Source organism: Fukomys damarensis, unplaced genomic scaffold, assembly GCF_012274545.1.
Source record: "Fukomys damarensis isolate Sample0158 unplaced genomic scaffold, DMR_v1.0_HiC HiC_scaffold_4, whole genome shotgun sequence".
Taxonomy (NCBI): Eukaryota; Metazoa; Chordata; class Mammalia; order Rodentia; family Bathyergidae; genus Fukomys; species Fukomys damarensis.
In genome coordinates, this window is record NW_022900916.1 from 33,574,162 (window position 1) to 33,591,153 (window position 16,992).

Here is a 16,992-nt window from a genome sequence, read left to right on the forward strand (position 1 = left end):
TGCAGACCTGTGCGTTTTCCTCACCCATCTGGTCACTGGGGCCTTGTGAGGGAGAGGGAGCAGGGAAAGCAAAGGATCAATAGGTAAACTGATCTACAAAACACTCATACCAAGTTTGGTCTTATGAAACTACATTATATACTGTGATGTTTCGATTCTGAAATCAGTATACAATCTGCTAGAATGACAATTACATACCTTCAATTTTATTCACTGAAAGATCCAACTTCTGCAGGTGAATATATCCACACAAAATGCTAACGTTGGTTAAATCACAACCCTGAGAAAATAAAAGACTTTACTATTGCTTCAGCAGATTGGTAGCCAGCCTTGCAATATCTGGAAATAACTGTTAATGGAAAGAAATCCAGAATTTCTTTCAAAGGTACAGAAGCGGCAAGAGAACAAAATCTGAAGCCTTTTACTAACAGGATCTCAAAACAGACTACAGACCCCATTAAAAAAACAAAACAAAACATTCCTCTGAAGAAAATAATAGCTTAGAAAATTAGTGTTGTTAGCAAGAATGAATACAACATGAAAAGGCAAATTAAAGCAGAGTTCATGAAGACCTTCAGAGCAGTTTTAGATTTAAAAAACACAGAACAGCAATAAAGACAAAGCTTTTATCTAGTACAAGAAAAGCAAACGCCTAGAATTCAAATGAAAATTTAAGAGAGTTCATACCTAATCAGGAGATCATTAATAATACTACTTACACTTTCACAAGAACTCATTTTCAAAGCTCTTTCACAATAATCTCAGCTGATCAAACACACCTATGAGATGTATAGGGCAGATTATTCTCAGTTTAGAAATGAGGAATATGAGATACAGAGAGGTACAAAAGTCGCCCTGAGTTACTGAGTAATTTGAAAGTAATATCCAAGTTTCCTCAGCCCTTCTTAAAAATTCATCCCTGGACATTTTTCTCCTAAGGAACTTGAAGTGGGGGTTACAAAGGAATATGATCCTGTGGAACAAAGAATTATACGACTGTATATGTCATGTTGTCAGAATCAGGAAAACCCCACCAAGGAAAATACATTCTAAGCAAGCTCTCATATAGGATAATGATGACTGTTTAATGTAGACTGCTAAAAGAGCAAGAAATATGGAATATGTACTACGTACTAGACATCATTGAGCTTGGCATGATTCAAAATAAAATGATAAAATAGAGATGTACTGTGCCCTTAAGAAATGTATGACTTAGAAGGAGAAAAGATATCTACACAAGTAATAAGAAGAAATAAAAAGTAATGTATAAGTAAGATAAAGGAGGGGGTGTCATTGAACCAGAAAGTGTATTCAGTAAGACAGGTTAATAAGGCCAGGTAGTTCATCATGTAATATCTCAAATGTAATGAGATCAGTGGCAAAGTAAGTCAAGCGTCAGTCCCTCCAGCTGGAGTAAGATGCAAAGGATTGCTTTCTCGGTAGATCAATTCAGGGCATGGCACTACATGCATAAGTACAATACTGACTGCAAGAGACTCGTGTGGAACTGTATAGGCTGCTGGAATTACACCATTCTGATATGTAACACAATGCATATACATAGGGTTTCCCCTGTACTTTATTGTCTGACTGGCTGAGTCGCCATGAATAATGTTATATAAAGTGATAGAAGTAAAAGATTATAACCTTAAGGGGCTGGGGATTTAGCTCAGTGGTTCCAGTGCCTGCTTTGCAAGCACAAGGACCCAAGTTCAATCCCTGGTACCAAAAAACAAAGATATAACCTTAATGTGCTCACCTCAAAGGACATATCATGACACAGATGACAATAGCTTAACATTCCTTGAATATTTTACCAATTCAAGCCCAAGACAGTCTTGCAATGAATTAGCCAATAATGAAACCAAACATGGTGCTACAATAAAGTGCGTGTGTGTGTGTGTGTGTGTGTGTCTTTTTCTTTAGTTTTTTGAGACAAGATCTCACTATGTATTCCAGACTGACCTTGAAATCACTATGTACCCAAGCTGACCTCAAACTCGAGGCAATCTTCCTGCCTCAGCCTCCCAAGTGCTGAGATTACAGGCATGCGCTACCATGACTACCAGTGTGCTTTTTTAAAAAACACGTGTCTGTGTTTGCAAATCTTCAAGTATTTAACACTTTACAATATAAGGGAGCAAAAAGAGTTAAATTACTTTGCTAGGACTGTAAGGACACAAGGAAAGAAGCTGAACCCCGAAGAGTGCTCTTTTAGGATAAACTCAGAGCTAAGATTTTGTGCCACTCTAAGAGTAGGAATAAAATCTTGAAAACTGAGGAATAACAGTAGATTTTTTTTTCTCCATTGATAGGTAACTATTAGAGAGAAAATATAGGGGAAAGTCAATACCAAAATACTTGGTTCCTTTGGATTCAGATATAAATTTCAGTGTTTCTTTCACTGATCAGATAGAAAATTCCTGAAGTTTTTGCTTGGTTATACAGAATCAAATTCAACCTCCTGGGAAAGCATTGATTACTATAATATAGACGAGTTAAGAGGAAAGAGCTAGAGTGTGAAGAGCATGGAAACAAAGGAATTTGGGGGGCTGATTACTGGATTGGCCAGAACCCTCTGTGAAGTCCAATATTTACATAAATATCTCTTATATCAGTCTCCATCAAATGCAAGCCCTTGAGATTTTGCTGCTACCACAAAAGCCATGGGTACCAGCGAAAATGGCCATGGTCTGGGCAGTGTCAAGAGGTGGTCAGCCTAAGATAAGCCTGTTATACTCACCGATAAAGTCAAACTGAGGTAGACCTGCTCAGTCCCCAAGCCTGAGCGCCCCAATTCATGGAGTGCCTGTGCCACGGCCTCTTCTGTCAGGACCCCATCAAATTCCTCCTGAAAAAATATAGAGGTAGGCAAAGAAAGGACTACCATTAGGAAAAAAACAACCTACCTTGTCATATCCAGCGCTTACTTAGGAATATATGTTTATGTAATACCCTGAGCAAATGAATATAATTTCCATGTCCAAAGAAAATTCTATGTTGAAGACACATACAGACTGTATATAATTAAATAAATACCTGTACGATTAATGTTTGTATTGTCCCTGATTTTTCAGGTAGTCACTTGTATTAGTTATTCAAAGTTGAGTGAACACAGTAGCTGTTGAAGCATTACTATGAATGGCGACTTTTACCATTGATCAATTCTCCATTCCAAGCACTGTGGAAGAAGAATTCTTAGGGATCCACTCGTTAAACCATTCTGTCAACCCTCACGCAAGTATTCTTATCTCCATTTCAAAGATGAAAAAAACAGGGTTTAGACATTACCTTGCCTGTAAAGGCAATAAGTGATAGAGATCAAATAAAAACCCGAATATGCCCGACCCCTGGGAAATTCTATCATTAACACTTTCCCACACCTCAAAGGACGTTTACATCAACTGAAGGCAATTAATTCTCTAAATCTGGTATTACTGAGGAAGAAAACAGGTCCACAGTTCACTTCTTTTTGGCTAATTTTTTGGGATATGTATAATTTACAAGACTTATTAAAAGCGTAGTCATTTCCATAAGGAGATTGGCCCTTAGTCTATGTAGACATCCTACGAACCAATGGTCAACCAATATAATATGCTCTTTCCTAATAATGACAGAAGAAATAACACATGGTGGTATGTTGGTGCTGCCTCCAACCCTATAATGACCAGCACATTAAAGTGACATCAACGTGGCAACAGAAAAATACACTTCAATCACATCTAACCATGATGAGCATATGAAATACAGTGGCAAAATATATTTTTTCTGGGCCTTCTATATTGATTCAGGAGCCACCAACATTGCCCTAGCTGTTGGTACTAAGGACATAAGTACTTTAGGCTTGTGCTGCTTAAAAAGCCCACCCCCAGATTTCCACAGATCACAGGAATGCTATCTATACGGAAATAGCACACGGGCTTTGGAATTGGGCAGGCATGGTTTGAACCTCATCCCTGCGGTTTTAGATATGTGACTTTGGGGAACTAAACTTTTTTCTAAGCCTTCACGTATCTTCATCTATAAATAGGAAATGTTATTTTCTTTGAAGGAGTTCCGGACACACCACCCCAAAGTATGTTGCTTTAGTGTATTGATTGTTTTGAGCTAAAGACACTTGAAAAACAGCAAATGGAAGAGGCTTTCTCTGAACTCCTTTTATGTCCCTAAAGACAGATCCTCCAAAAGGAACTCAATTGTCATAAATCCCCTCCCTGGGAGTTTCATCAGCCAGAGCAGATTGATGCTTATCACAGTCAAGGAGAGGAGAGCTTGGCACCACACTCAGGCAAACTCTGTTACGAACTACTGTATCTTCCATCTATTCTTCTAAGAGCCCATGCATCTTTCCTAAAAAACATTTATTTTGTCTTCAATAGCCTCTTACCATATTATATAAGCTCTCAAATTTCACTGCTTATGGAGAGTATTCACTTTTTTCCTGTGATGCTGCTATGAATATTAAAAGTGAATACATTCTAAACCTATTGCCATGTTAATCTGCCTATTGTTGGTTTAGTTCATGGACCCAACTACCACATCTAGGAGTAAAAAGGGAAAGTCTTTCCTCCTCTATATCTCCTTTTAATGTTTTGGGGAGAATTTTTAAAATGTATAGAAAGCTCTTAACACAGTGCCTATAACACAGCAAGCACTTTCAATAAATGACAATTACTATGTTCTGATGACAGAAATTCCACATCTTAATGTTTCATACAACTATACCAATCAACCTGTTCATGAGATAGGAAAGATATTTACTTTTCTGAATAAAGTTCCACTGTCTCCCTCAAATTCACCCCCAATTTCTGGAAAGGAGAAGTCATTCCACAGGAAGTGGATGTCTAACAGGGAGATGAGCCACACTACTAGCATTCCCCCAAACTCCCAAGGCAAGGCCCCACACAACAACCCCCTCACACCTCCTTTCCTGTCCTTTGTCAGTACCATGCCTTCTTCAGAAAGTCAGAGTGAATGGACACTCTTTAGTCCTCTTTCCACTTAACCTACACAACCCATTCCCATGATTCTGAGGCTCTTTTCATCTTGGCTTTCCATATAATTCTTCTTTCCTTTCCTATACCTCTGACCAGCCCTTTCCAATTTCCATCTGATTCTTCATCTGCCTGCCACTGAAAAACCTGTATCCTGATCTGGGCTTCTGTTCTGGTTCCTTCCCTTCCCTCGTCTTTCTGGATGATATCAACAGACTTTGCTGCTAAGGTCTCTAGGTCTAATACTCTGAGACCCCTCCACATATTTCCAGTCTTATGTTTCCTATATCCAACTCCTTAAGGGACAACTCCATCTGCTCTTCAATTCTACTGCAAATAATGACCAGACTATCCCCTTTCTGCCCCCAATTTGTGTCATAGGCCTAACAGTCAGCCCAGACCTCTAATATTCAATTAGTGAGTGTCCCATCTTAAAATATTTTAAATGCTTCATCTTTAGCCTCCCTTCCATTCCCACTGTGACTGTCTTAATCCAGACTCTTCTCACTCTCCCCTACATATTGCTAGAATCTTCTCAGTCTCAACCCACCTGGCCATGAGAGCAGTACCCTACTGCTGAGATACCCAAGTCTATGTCAGAAAAACAACACAGAGCCCTACCCCAAGTGCTCCTTTCTGCTCTCACCTATAATTCTTGAGGAGGAAAAACTGCCATCCGCCTGCCCACAGCTCACCTCTCCACCCGTACTGAATCCACTTCCCATAATCCCTGCATTCGAGCTGTCATGTGTGCACACTGCTGGATATAAGAGTACAGATGTTGAATTGCTATGATTTACTCACATTTTTAGCTCCTTTAAAGATCAGGGACCATGTATGTTGTCAATCAGGTTCTTATCTTCTTATCATTAGTGTTATTTATTATACCTATAATTTTTGAGAGCCTACTCTGTAAGAGATACTATAGTAAGACCTTTAATATAGAGGCTTTCATTAAATTTGATGTCCATAACTATCCCATGGTAAGCATTATTTTCCTTACTTGGTTACAGGCGAAGACTGGTTTTCAAGAATCAAATTTTGGGCCCAGACATTTTGGCTTTATATAGTCAAAGAGTGCTTCCTATTTAGCAATCATCCCATAAATGTTTGCTTAATGAAGGCTAAATTAATTACTCACTGGGATATAATTAGTAGATAAAAGCATGTAAGCTAATATTTGTTTTAGTATCAATAATATTATGCTAAGCTTCCTACATGCAAGATCTCACTTAATTCTCACCTTATGAGATAGGTATTACAACCCTCAAATTACTGATGAAACATAGGCAGCTTATGTTACTTGTTCAAGACTTCCTAACTCACAAAAGGCTAAAAACAAAGCCTCAAAAACAAATCCTTGTTTCTGTAGGCAGTGCTTTGAACAGCTAGTTCATACTGCCACCTTTCAACCATAAGGGCTTCTGAAGTTTGAGATTAGTTGCACTGTGGTGGATACTCAATAATCATTATGTCATCACAGCATTACAACTTTTAACCAAGCTAAGACATGAAAAATAAATCATTAAACATGAACGTCCAAGTGTTTCTTTTCAAAACACTTGTTGATTCAGCTTATTAAAACTTAGTATATTTTTCATATAATATCATGAAAACCCTAAAAGAATGTGGAAATACAAAACAAATATTAATGTTTATATGTAAGTGAAAGAAATAATGAACTTCTTCCAAAGACATCCTGCAATCCAAAAAGGAATAACTGCTTCAAGAGAACTCTGTCTGTGGGTTGTTAATGGCATGCTGAAGATAGATTAACAATGGTACTAATGAACCCCATAGCTGCAGACCATGTGTTAATTAGAATAATAAAGTATACAGTGGTTCATTTGTGAATTCCTCTGGGGTGGAAGCTGGTAGAAACCACACAAACATTTCAAAGTTGCAAAAACACTGTTATAGTTTTGCAATAATGGCTGTTAAAGGCAGCAAACTAAATCAACAAAGTAAGTAATAACTTTCCATGGTCAATTTAGAGCAAAATTAAGAGTGTAAGTAGCTCTGATAGGAGGAAAAAGAAAAGACAAAATGAAAGATGAGGATGGGAAGACAAATACTCAAAGAGAGCCAAGGGACATCACAAAAGAGGACTCAAGGTAAGAGAAGAGTGTAAATAGTTAATAGAGTAACAAAAAATATTTGCAGGTTAGAGAAGGGACACTAAGAAGACAAAACAGGAAAGGAGTTAGTAAAGGTAAACAGGCATAACAAAAATGAACATGTTTGGCTTCAAGGAAGAAAGGTGATTAAGACAGAAAGATGTTCAAAGAAAGTCAGAAGAATACACAGAATGGAGATAGTGGAAACATTCTATTTCTCCTTACTACATCCACTTCTGAAAAGAATATGAAACAATTTATACTATGAATGTGGTAGCCAAAACAAGGAGGAAAACCTAACAGTACTGAAAGGAAACAAAACAGTATATGTTTTTGAAAGAAAGCAATTTATTAGAAACCAAGAGAAAAAAGTGATGTGATAAGAAGTAGAATGGAAGAAGATGACTGGGTAAGAAAGAAACAGAAAGATAGTAAGTGTAAAAAGAAGTGGAACTGGGTGGTGGCTAAAGGAAGTACAGCAGAAAATAGAGAATCAGTATTAATATAAAAATCAGTGTCATTACCCCTATAATGCAAGTGGGAATGTTGGGAACATTTCCAATTTTAAAACACTCCTACAGGGAACTGGCTGAACATTCTATGGCTCCTTTCTGATGTGTGTGTATGTGTGTGTGTGTGTGTGTGTGTGTGTAAGTGTTGTTTACATAAAGCACATACCCCTGACAGAAATAATATATATAAAATTTGTAAGTAACACACTCTTTGAAGGAGCACCCCAAGATGAATGGACTGTAGCTTTGCTAGAGTGTTGTAGTACTTCACAGTTCTAGGAAACAGATCTGGAGGATGCCAAAGACGAACTCTGTCTAGTCAAAATAAAGTAATAATTTTGTCAAGGTGCAGTTATGAAAACGCTAGGGTCATAACTTCTATACTTTTTCGCAACGATGCTGTGTATTCATAGGTAACCAAATATGTTCATGAAAAGGAAAGATATCTGGAGGTATTTAAAACAGGAAATAAATAAACGGATAAGAGAAATGAGTTGACAGAAAAGGGAACTAAAGAGGGTGGCCTTGAAGCCCTATGAAAAGGCGCTCTAGCCTAAGTGAGCTCAGCTGGAAAGGGTGCGCGTTAGGGAGCCGCGGAGAAGCAGCAAGGCCTCAGGGCTGGAAGCAAAAACCAGAGAGCAAGAAGTAGGGGAAAAGGCACACCTCCAAATTCAGCATTTCGGACTTTGAGGACTCCTCGGATTCCCCTTCTCCCTGTTCTTCGTCCGGAGAGCGGCGAATGAGCTGCTGGAGCAAATGAGAGGAGGCTCTGTTGAAAGTACCTTTCGGTCTCTGTCCCGTGGAAAATTGAGACCAACAAGACTGAGGTCCGTTTTCTGAGCTCAACAATCTCGATGGACCTCCAGATGATAAAGTGCCCAAAAGTCTCTTGAGAGAGGGCACTCTCGATCCCCGGGGATCTTTCCAGGGGGCCGCCATTTTGTTTAATATGGTTGCCTAGGAGACTGGCCGCGCGGGATTCTGGGAGCTGTAGTCCCTGACCCTCTACATGGGCTCCCCTAGCGCTGGATTTTGATTTTTTTTTTTTTTCCCACCCTTGTTTGGCTCTTTGTTAATTTTCTCTCGTTAGTCAGCCCAGTCGCTAGCTTTGCTTCTTTTTGCTTGTCTTTCTCGTTTCTATCTCTTTTCTTCACCTCTTTTTGTCTTCATCTGTCTTTCTCCCACCTCGAGGCCCCTCTTAGAGCCTTTTGAGCTCATCCTGGATCACAGGTGCGTCTGCTGTCCGACTTGGTTCACAAAAGATTCTTTCGCAGACTCCTACTTTGGACGAGTGTGAGGCCCCCAGTGCTGTCTGTAGGAAAGGTAGTGCACAGCTTGATGCGAGGAGCTGAGAGTGTGCAGAAATGAAATAAAAGGCATGCCTTGTCCTTATGGCTTAATTGTAGATAATAAAGAGAAACTAGGAGACGACTTTCTGAGAGCTAATTTGCAATTAATTTACATTTCCCCACCCTCTGAAATGATAAACCCTGTCCTTTCGGAGAAAACCCGATGGCGGCTCCAGAAAGAAAGAGGAAAAAATGACTGTCAAATTGACATTGTTTCTGAGAGCCCCTGAAAAGCTATTAGCATCCCATAAATAATTGTATCAGTCAAGTGACCTGCATTGGTAATTACTTTAATCTTGCTGCACAGGTTCTTTCTGCAGTTTTAGAAAATACTCTTCGCGAGAACACAAAACATCATTTTATGCTAGTGTGATTTTCGTGACCCAAATCCCATGGCCTTAAGCTCCGCAAAGTAGACACTTCATAGAAAAGTGGAATAAAAATTATAGTAACCATTATTGCCATAGTGATGACAATAGGGATCCTTGCAGGGAAGTTGCCCTCGTCCTCCTGGCCTTACAGGGCCTTTTCTCTATGCTTCAGTGACAGCAGTTGCAAATACAAAATGATCCTGTCAATGGCTGTCAGGGGAGCAGGAGAAAAAATCCTTATGGACACCATCCATTGACTATTATCTTTCTCAGTGCTTGAGGGACCGTTAAAACTGACATAAAGCTTTTAGAATTACCTTCCTTCATTATCTCACTAGTCATAAATGTAACGACTGCATTGAAAGTATGTCTTTCTGCTGGGCTAATCTTGCTTCTTTCCAGGACGCAGATTCCTCCAAGGGATTCATCCCCACAGCCACCCCGCAAAGGCCTGGCTCCAAATAACTGTAATAGGAAGGAACTGGTCAGAACATATAAAATGCAAGCCCAGTGCATGTGTGTGCAATTTGTGTGTGTGTGTGTGTGTGTGTGTGTGTGTGTGTTTTAAATTTGTGTGTGTGTGTGTGTGTGTGTGTGTGTGTGTGTTTTAAATAACTTAATCAGCATTCTAGCAAAGCCAACCTTGCCATTGTCAATCTATTGAGAAAATTGTCTTAAGGCAGAATTAGGACTTGTCAAAGAACAATTTCAAGAAAAATTAAAATAAAAAAGATTCTCAAAAGCAAGAGAGAAGCGTAAAAGATTCTGCTCAACTCACTAATTAATAAGGAAATAAATAAAATGGCACCAAGTTGTTCAGAATCTGCAAGGAAAGACACTCAGAAATAGGTTTGACAAGTTAGACACAAAACTATTCAATGCCCTACAAGAGGATAAACCTTAGTCTTTGGGTTTACATGTGTATTTCTAAGTATTTGGCTTCTTTTGTCTTCACATCTACCCTCTAACCACACTTAACAGATGAGGCTCAGGGAAGTTAAATAACTAGGCAAAAGTCATGGTGTGGTGCTGAAATCCAATCCCAAAATGACCAATGCCACAGTCTACCTTCAAGTACCACTTTCACAGGTGAAAAAAAAAAAGTGACACAAGATAAAACTACAAAATGAGAGATCTCAGAAAGAAAAACATATCTGTCCAGGTTTTTAAGAATTAATACAAACTGGGTGTGGTAGCATATGCCTGTAATCCTAGCAGTATGGAGGCTGTGGCAGGAGGATCTCAAGTTAAAGCCAGTCTGAGCAATTTAGTGTCTTAGAGAAATTTTGTTTCAGAATAAAATAAAAAGGGATTTGTAGTTCACTGTGAGTGCCCTGTATTTAACCCCCAGTATAAAAAAATTACTCAGAGAATTGTTTTCATAAAATATCAAAGCATATCAGTATCACAAAGAATCCAGAAGCCCACATTTTAAAAAAACTCTTCCTTTTGACCTCTTTTTCTGACCCCTCAGGGGTCAATGATTTCCCAAAATTGCCTTAATTGTTAGCAGCTGAGTAGGATTTGAGTTCAAACTGCTTGTTGCCCAGTATTTGCTCTTCTGAATTTACCTTAGGCGTCCTGGGTTGAAATTTTACTAATAAAATCCTTACTCTGGGATTTTGAACATCAAAACAGAATGCTTTGTCTTTATAAAACAAACAAAAAAAAGGACTAAAGGGGAAGTGGGAGTGGAAGGGAAAGGAACAAATATGAGAAAAGGAAAAAAATGGAAACAAAGTCTTTGTAAATAGGGAGGGGTGGAGGGGGTGAAGGGAGGGCAGGGGACCGGGGAAAAAAATGAGAACCAAGGTATATCATGTAAAGGTACAAATTCCCAATGATGAATGTCATCATATTGTACACCTAAAATGTACCAATAAACTTAATAAATAAAAAATTTTTAATTTATTTTTCAGATAGAAAAGAAAAAATTAATCAATGGGAAAGGAAGTGATAAAAAAGAGTATTTTGTCTAAACACTTCCCATCCATATAAAACCTGAGTAATCGTTTCCATTTATTCAGTGCTTACCATAAACCAGGCCTGTGCTCCATAAACCCAGGGCCTTCACAGTGAGCTATCAGCTCCTTTTTATTTTATTTTAAGAGAAAATCTCTCTAAGTCATTAAATTGCCTGGGCTGGCTTCAACTTGAAATCCTCCTGCCTCTGCCTCTCAGAGTGCCACCATTACAGGTCTGTGCTATACGCTGTATACACATTTCATTTAATTGTTCCAACTTTTCTCTGAAAAAGCAATTTATAGCATCACTTTACAAAGAAGGAGGATAAGTTACCTAGTCACGTATGTGTCTACGCCCTTCCTTTTCCTTTTCTTCCTTTCCTCTCTCTTCCCTTCCTTTCCCCTTTTACTTTTTTTCTTAGCCACATATGTGTCTCAACCAAAATTCCGACGCTAGTCTTCTTGTATCAAAAGCCCCTGATCTTAGCCATGAATGCTCTACTTTCCCTAAACATGTGAATTTGTTTCTCAAGAATTTCTTGCAGGCACAGGGTCTAGGGAAGTGGAGTGGAGTGCGCCAAGTCAGTGAGCCGGATCCCCCAGAAGGCAGGATCTTCTGTGATAGCCCTGGGTCCTTCTCATCTTTGTTGGGAGGAAGGTGAAAGTAATGTGGCACGTGACACTGGAGAGAGACTGCCTGGCGAGGGGTCCAGGACAGGGAGTCGTTATGGGAGAGCTGAGGAAACAAACAGCTTAAATTGGGAAAAAAGATGCTAAATACCAGGCTGGGGATTGAGCTCAGTGGCCCCTGGGCCTGCCTTGCAAGTACAAGGTCCTGAGTTTGATCCCCAGTACCGGGGGGGGGGGTGCCAAATAACAATTCCCTTGGTGCTATTATCTACTCTTTTCTCTAACTTTTCTTTTTGTTTGGTTTTCTTTATTTCTTTTTCTTCATTGTGCTCCATAGTGCCTCAGGGAACCACAAGGAACTCACTGAAGTACAATGAAGTATTTCATGGTTTTTAACACTCTGATATTTTGGCACATTTTAGATACAGTACAAGCTTCTAGTTCATAGTTAGCCACAATTTCAGCATTATATGAAGCTATGTTCCATTGATAACATCACATTTTGTCCAGTTACTGTATTAAAAAAGTCAAGGACTGCAAAAAATAATGTGCAACAGGAAATGAGTTGAGTGTTCAGCATGGTTCCAAGGTTTGTCTTCCCGCTGAATTTCCTGTGTGCAGCGGTGGTCTTTCCCCACCATATCTAGCACACGGGTGTAAAAGCTTCCTTACTCAGAATGAAAAGAAAAGGCAGTATGAACGCCTATTGCCTAAATTTGTAGAGCATATCTGCCCAGGAGTGTGGTTATGGGGCAAGGGGAAGAATGTATATCTCCTTCCCCTTCGTGTTCCAGCACCCTCTCCCCAGCCTTCTGTAAAAAAAACAAAAAACAAAGAACAGTGCTTCTCAGGCATGTTGAGATGGCAGCATCTTGAGCTCCTGGTTTGGCTTTATTTATAAAACACTACAGTTTTTACAAAAAAATGTGAAATGGTAAAGGAAGATAGGCAATAGAAGGAAGGTATCACTGATATAACAACTAAAATACAACCACAGCTAATGTTTATGAGCGATTACTATGTCCCAGGCAATGTTCTATGTGTTCTATGTATATTTACTCATTTAATCCATACCAGCACATGCAAGGTCAAGATTCATGTGTCTACACTACAGATGAGGAGAGATAAATGTAAAAAGGTCATGTAACCCACTCAACCCACTTTTTCAGATAGCAACCAAGCTAGGACTCAAAAAGAAAGTCTGGTTTCCCAGCCTAAGGCCTTTATTCAAACACTGTACTGCCATCTGCTTTAGAAATGGAGGAGGATCTTAATTCTGAGATGATTTGATACTTTAAATTATCTCTTTATGTTTTCTTATTCCTTTCTAGGAAGAAGGAATGATTCTTCATAGGAAAAGAAGTGTATCACTTAATGAAATCTTAGTAGGCCTATAGACAGTAGGTAAATAATTATACAATCATCTAGTTCCAGTGTCCTCAGGGCTAAAAGGGAGAAATACAGTCTGTGAAACTATCTTCTGGGACCTTGATTCAATATGGCAGGGAGAAGCCCCTCAACAAAATGTCACACAAACACTTTGGACCCTGTAATGATTGTGCAGGAAGCTGGGAAAAGACCGGAAAACAAATAAGGAATGTATTATTACCCTGGCAGAAATTAACTGCATTCCAGTTATTATTGCCACAACTAGTTGAACTAATGGGATCCAATAAAGTCCAGGAAGGACTCTGAGTCAAGTAATATCTCTTCTTGTGAATAAAATCTGAGCAGGGGACTAGGTGGGGATTACTGAGAATTTCTAGCTCAGGTAACTGTAGCCCACAGAAAACTGGTTTTCATCAGGGATATCACAAAGATTTAAAATCAAAATGATTAAAAATGATGAGCAGAGGGACTGCATAAAACATTTTGGATGACAATATAAGGACTTCAGGATGTTATGCCAGGAGGAATTCAGGAAGAAATTATCAGCATGGGTGGTAGGAAGGAAAGAGAACTTGAGAGATTCCAAGTTTAATAACTAAAGCATCCCAGTGGCACTGAATAATAAAAAACAGAAGGAAGAGCAAATAGAAGACAAGGGGATGAAATAAATGGGCAAAAAACCCTATCATGACCAGCCACTTTGAAAACAGCAACATATTTCAGTTACTGAAGAGCAGAGGTGCATTGGGAGTCCTTTGTGAAAGGGGAAATCACACGAGCTCCAGCATCAACCACAGAGCACAGCCATTCCACTGTCATTACCAACTGCTTGCATCCTAGAAGGTCCCACTACCATAAGTAGAAGGGTCTGCTGCTTCAAGCACTGTGAACACGCAAATGGCTAAGTCTTCCCCCACCTCCGAAGGACTGAACCCAAGGCCTGCACACTGAGCTACATCCACAGCCCTTTTTTTTTTCATTTTTATTTTGAGACAGGTTCTCACCAGTTCACTAAGTTGCTCAGTCAGGGATCCATCATGCGATCCTCCATCAGCCTCCTGTCTTTGGTCTCTTTTTATAAGGGATTTGTATTATGGTTGGTGCTATGGCTTGTGTCTCGATGTCCTTCCAAAGCCTCATGAGGTCATAAGTGGAGCTTTTCAGAAGGTGGCTGGATGGAGAGTATGTGATTCTGGGACTGACTGATGGTGTGATGCTAGGATTAAGGATGCCCCGACCTGAGTGTGAATGATACCCACCCTAAGGTCAGGTAGCCTAAATGCAATATAAAGGACAGAAAAAGGGATGTTGTTGTTGATGATTATTGTATGCTGCTTCACTGCTTCACTTTTGTGCTGCCTTCTGCCTGCCTAGAACTGTTTCTCCTCTGCAATGCCTGTCTGCCATGCCACCCTGCCTTGGAGTCAGCCAACTGTGGACTGAAACCTCCACAAAATGTGAGCCAAACGAGCCTTTCCTCCTTTAACTTTGGGTGTCAGGTATTTTGTCTCAGCAACAAGAAAAATAGCAGCAGAATAACAGAAACAATAAATTAAAAGTAATCAAGAGGAGATGAATTCCACTTGATTGGTTTGGAGTTGTCTTACAGGCTCTCAGGGTGGCACTGAGGAGGGGACAGCATGCAGGACACCACTCCCATCTACAACCCAGACAGTTCACTCCTGAACTCAATGTCACAACCAGTCCAGGGAAATCCTCGGTGAGAGAACACTGATCTGTGGAGAGAAAAATATATAAGATAAATCCAATGATAGATAGGTAGGTAGGTAGATAGATGTGATGTATGATAAATTGCAGGTACATAGACAGATGGAGGAAGGAGTTAGTTTATGTCATTATGAAGGCTAAGGGGTTCATAATCTTCAGTCAGCAAACTAGAGATCCAGCAGAGCCTGTGGCACACTTCAAGGAAAAGTTTGAAGGCCTAAGAACCAGACACATGGTGGTGTAAGTTCTAGTCCAAGGGCAGGGAAAGGTCAAAGTCTCAGATCAAGCAGCTAGCAGAATTTCCTCTTACTCAGGCTTTTTGTTTCATGCAGGTCAATTGATTGGTGGGAGCCCCCAAATTAAGGAGAGTAATCTACTTTCTCCAGTCTACCGATTTATATGCTAACCTCATCCCAAAATACCTCCACAGACACACCCAGAATATTTGATCAAATATCCGAAACCCGTTGGTCCAGTCGAGTTGACATACAAACTAGCCTAGCAAGTCACACTCATGGGAAGTTTCTAAGTGAATGACAGGAAGGAAGTCCTTTGGAATCTGTAAAAGAGAAAGAGCCTCACATCCTCATGGTTGCTACAGCAGACTTCCTGTCCACCAACTAGGCCTCGTGGATGCTGTAGCTGGACATCCTTCTCTGCTTTATGCACCATGGCCTGGGGAGACCTCCTGCCTTCCTTACCGTCTGTCAGGATGCCAACCACTAAGAATATTAAAAAGTATGGGATGCACATGGAAATGACAATGATAATGGTAAGAGCCATACCTGCATGAAAAATGAGAAATGGATAAAAAGTGGCTTTGAAATTCTTTTCTCTCCAATCAAACATCAGAAGGTCAAAGTGGAAAGAGGATGCTAAAGAGAGAAATCACACTGCTGTAAGGCCTGTTAGTGAATCATAGGACATTACCTTGACAACATTTCCATAACCATAGGAAGAATAAAGTAGAAGCTTGGCCTTTGCCCTGCACTGCCCTTAGATACTCAGGTGAGCAAATTCACGTTCAAATTATTTATCTGATTTATAAAGTCTGCAGATGCAAAAATCTCTGTGTATGCACAATATTTTAATTATTCAATAACTAGAGACTTAGCGTATTTTTCAAGTTTCACTCATTATTGACATGCTCCCAAGCAACTCAGTTTGTTATGTTTTCTGTTTTTATTTTTAGTTTTGTTTGCTGGTTGGTTGGTTTTTTGAGACTGTATCTCGCTATGCAGTTCAGGCTGGCCTTAATCACTAGGTAGCCCAGGCTGGCCTCAAATGATCCTCCTGCCTCAGACTCTGAGTGCTGGGATCACAGGCATGCACCACTATACTCAGCCTCTTTGCTTTGATTTTTGTTTCTTGACCAAATCAAGCTACTCAGGAGTCCACCTTGACTATGACTTTGTCCAGAGAGTGATTTCCAGCTTTTACAAAGTTTCTTGGGAAACAAATCATTTTGGAGAGATTTTCATTTCAACTCTAAAATACTGACTTGCTCTTAATGCTATGCTTTTTAAAGAAAATGTGGTAAAATACACATTAATATATAATTTATGAATTAACCATGCTTAAGTGACTAAGCCAGTGACATTAAGTATATTGACATTTTTGTGTGATCACCACCACCATCTGTCTCCGAACTTTTCCATTTGCTAAACTGAAGCTCTGTACTCATTAAATAACACTTCCTATTTCTCTCATCCTTCTTCCTATCTCTCTGAATTTGATAGTCTGAGCACCCTATAAAGTAGAACTACAACAGCATGTGCCTTTTTGTGCCTGGGTATTTCATTTAGCATAATGTCTTTAAGGCTCACGTAGGTTGCATCATGTGTCAAAACTGTCTTCCAGGACTGGGGATGTAGCTCAACGGCACAGCACCTGCCTGGCATGTGAGAGTCCCTGAGTTCAATTCCTGGAAACAACAAC

General features: G+C 39.7%; 1 protein-coding gene across 3 annotated transcripts in view; it reads right to left on the bottom strand.

Annotated features, from left to right (window-relative positions):
• The window catches only part of Lrguk (leucine rich repeats and guanylate kinase domain containing), a 125,055-nt gene extending 116,489 nt beyond the window's left edge, over positions 1–8,566 (bottom strand). For 2 of the 3 annotated variants that reach the window (XM_033757659.1, XM_010611735.2), the window contains exon 1: positions 2,744–2,803. Coding sequence is in view for 1 of the 3 variants with exons in the window: in XM_010611736.2 (XP_010610038.1) it covers positions 199–280; positions 2,744–2,851; positions 8,287–8,562 (466 nt within the window). In the remaining 2 variants the exon portion in view is untranslated. Of the gene's footprint in view, positions 1–198; positions 281–2,743; positions 2,852–8,286 lie in introns of those variants that run through there. The other variant, XM_010611736.2, reaches the window with a different exon arrangement.
• Between the last annotated feature and the right edge of the window lie 8,426 nt (positions 8,567–16,992).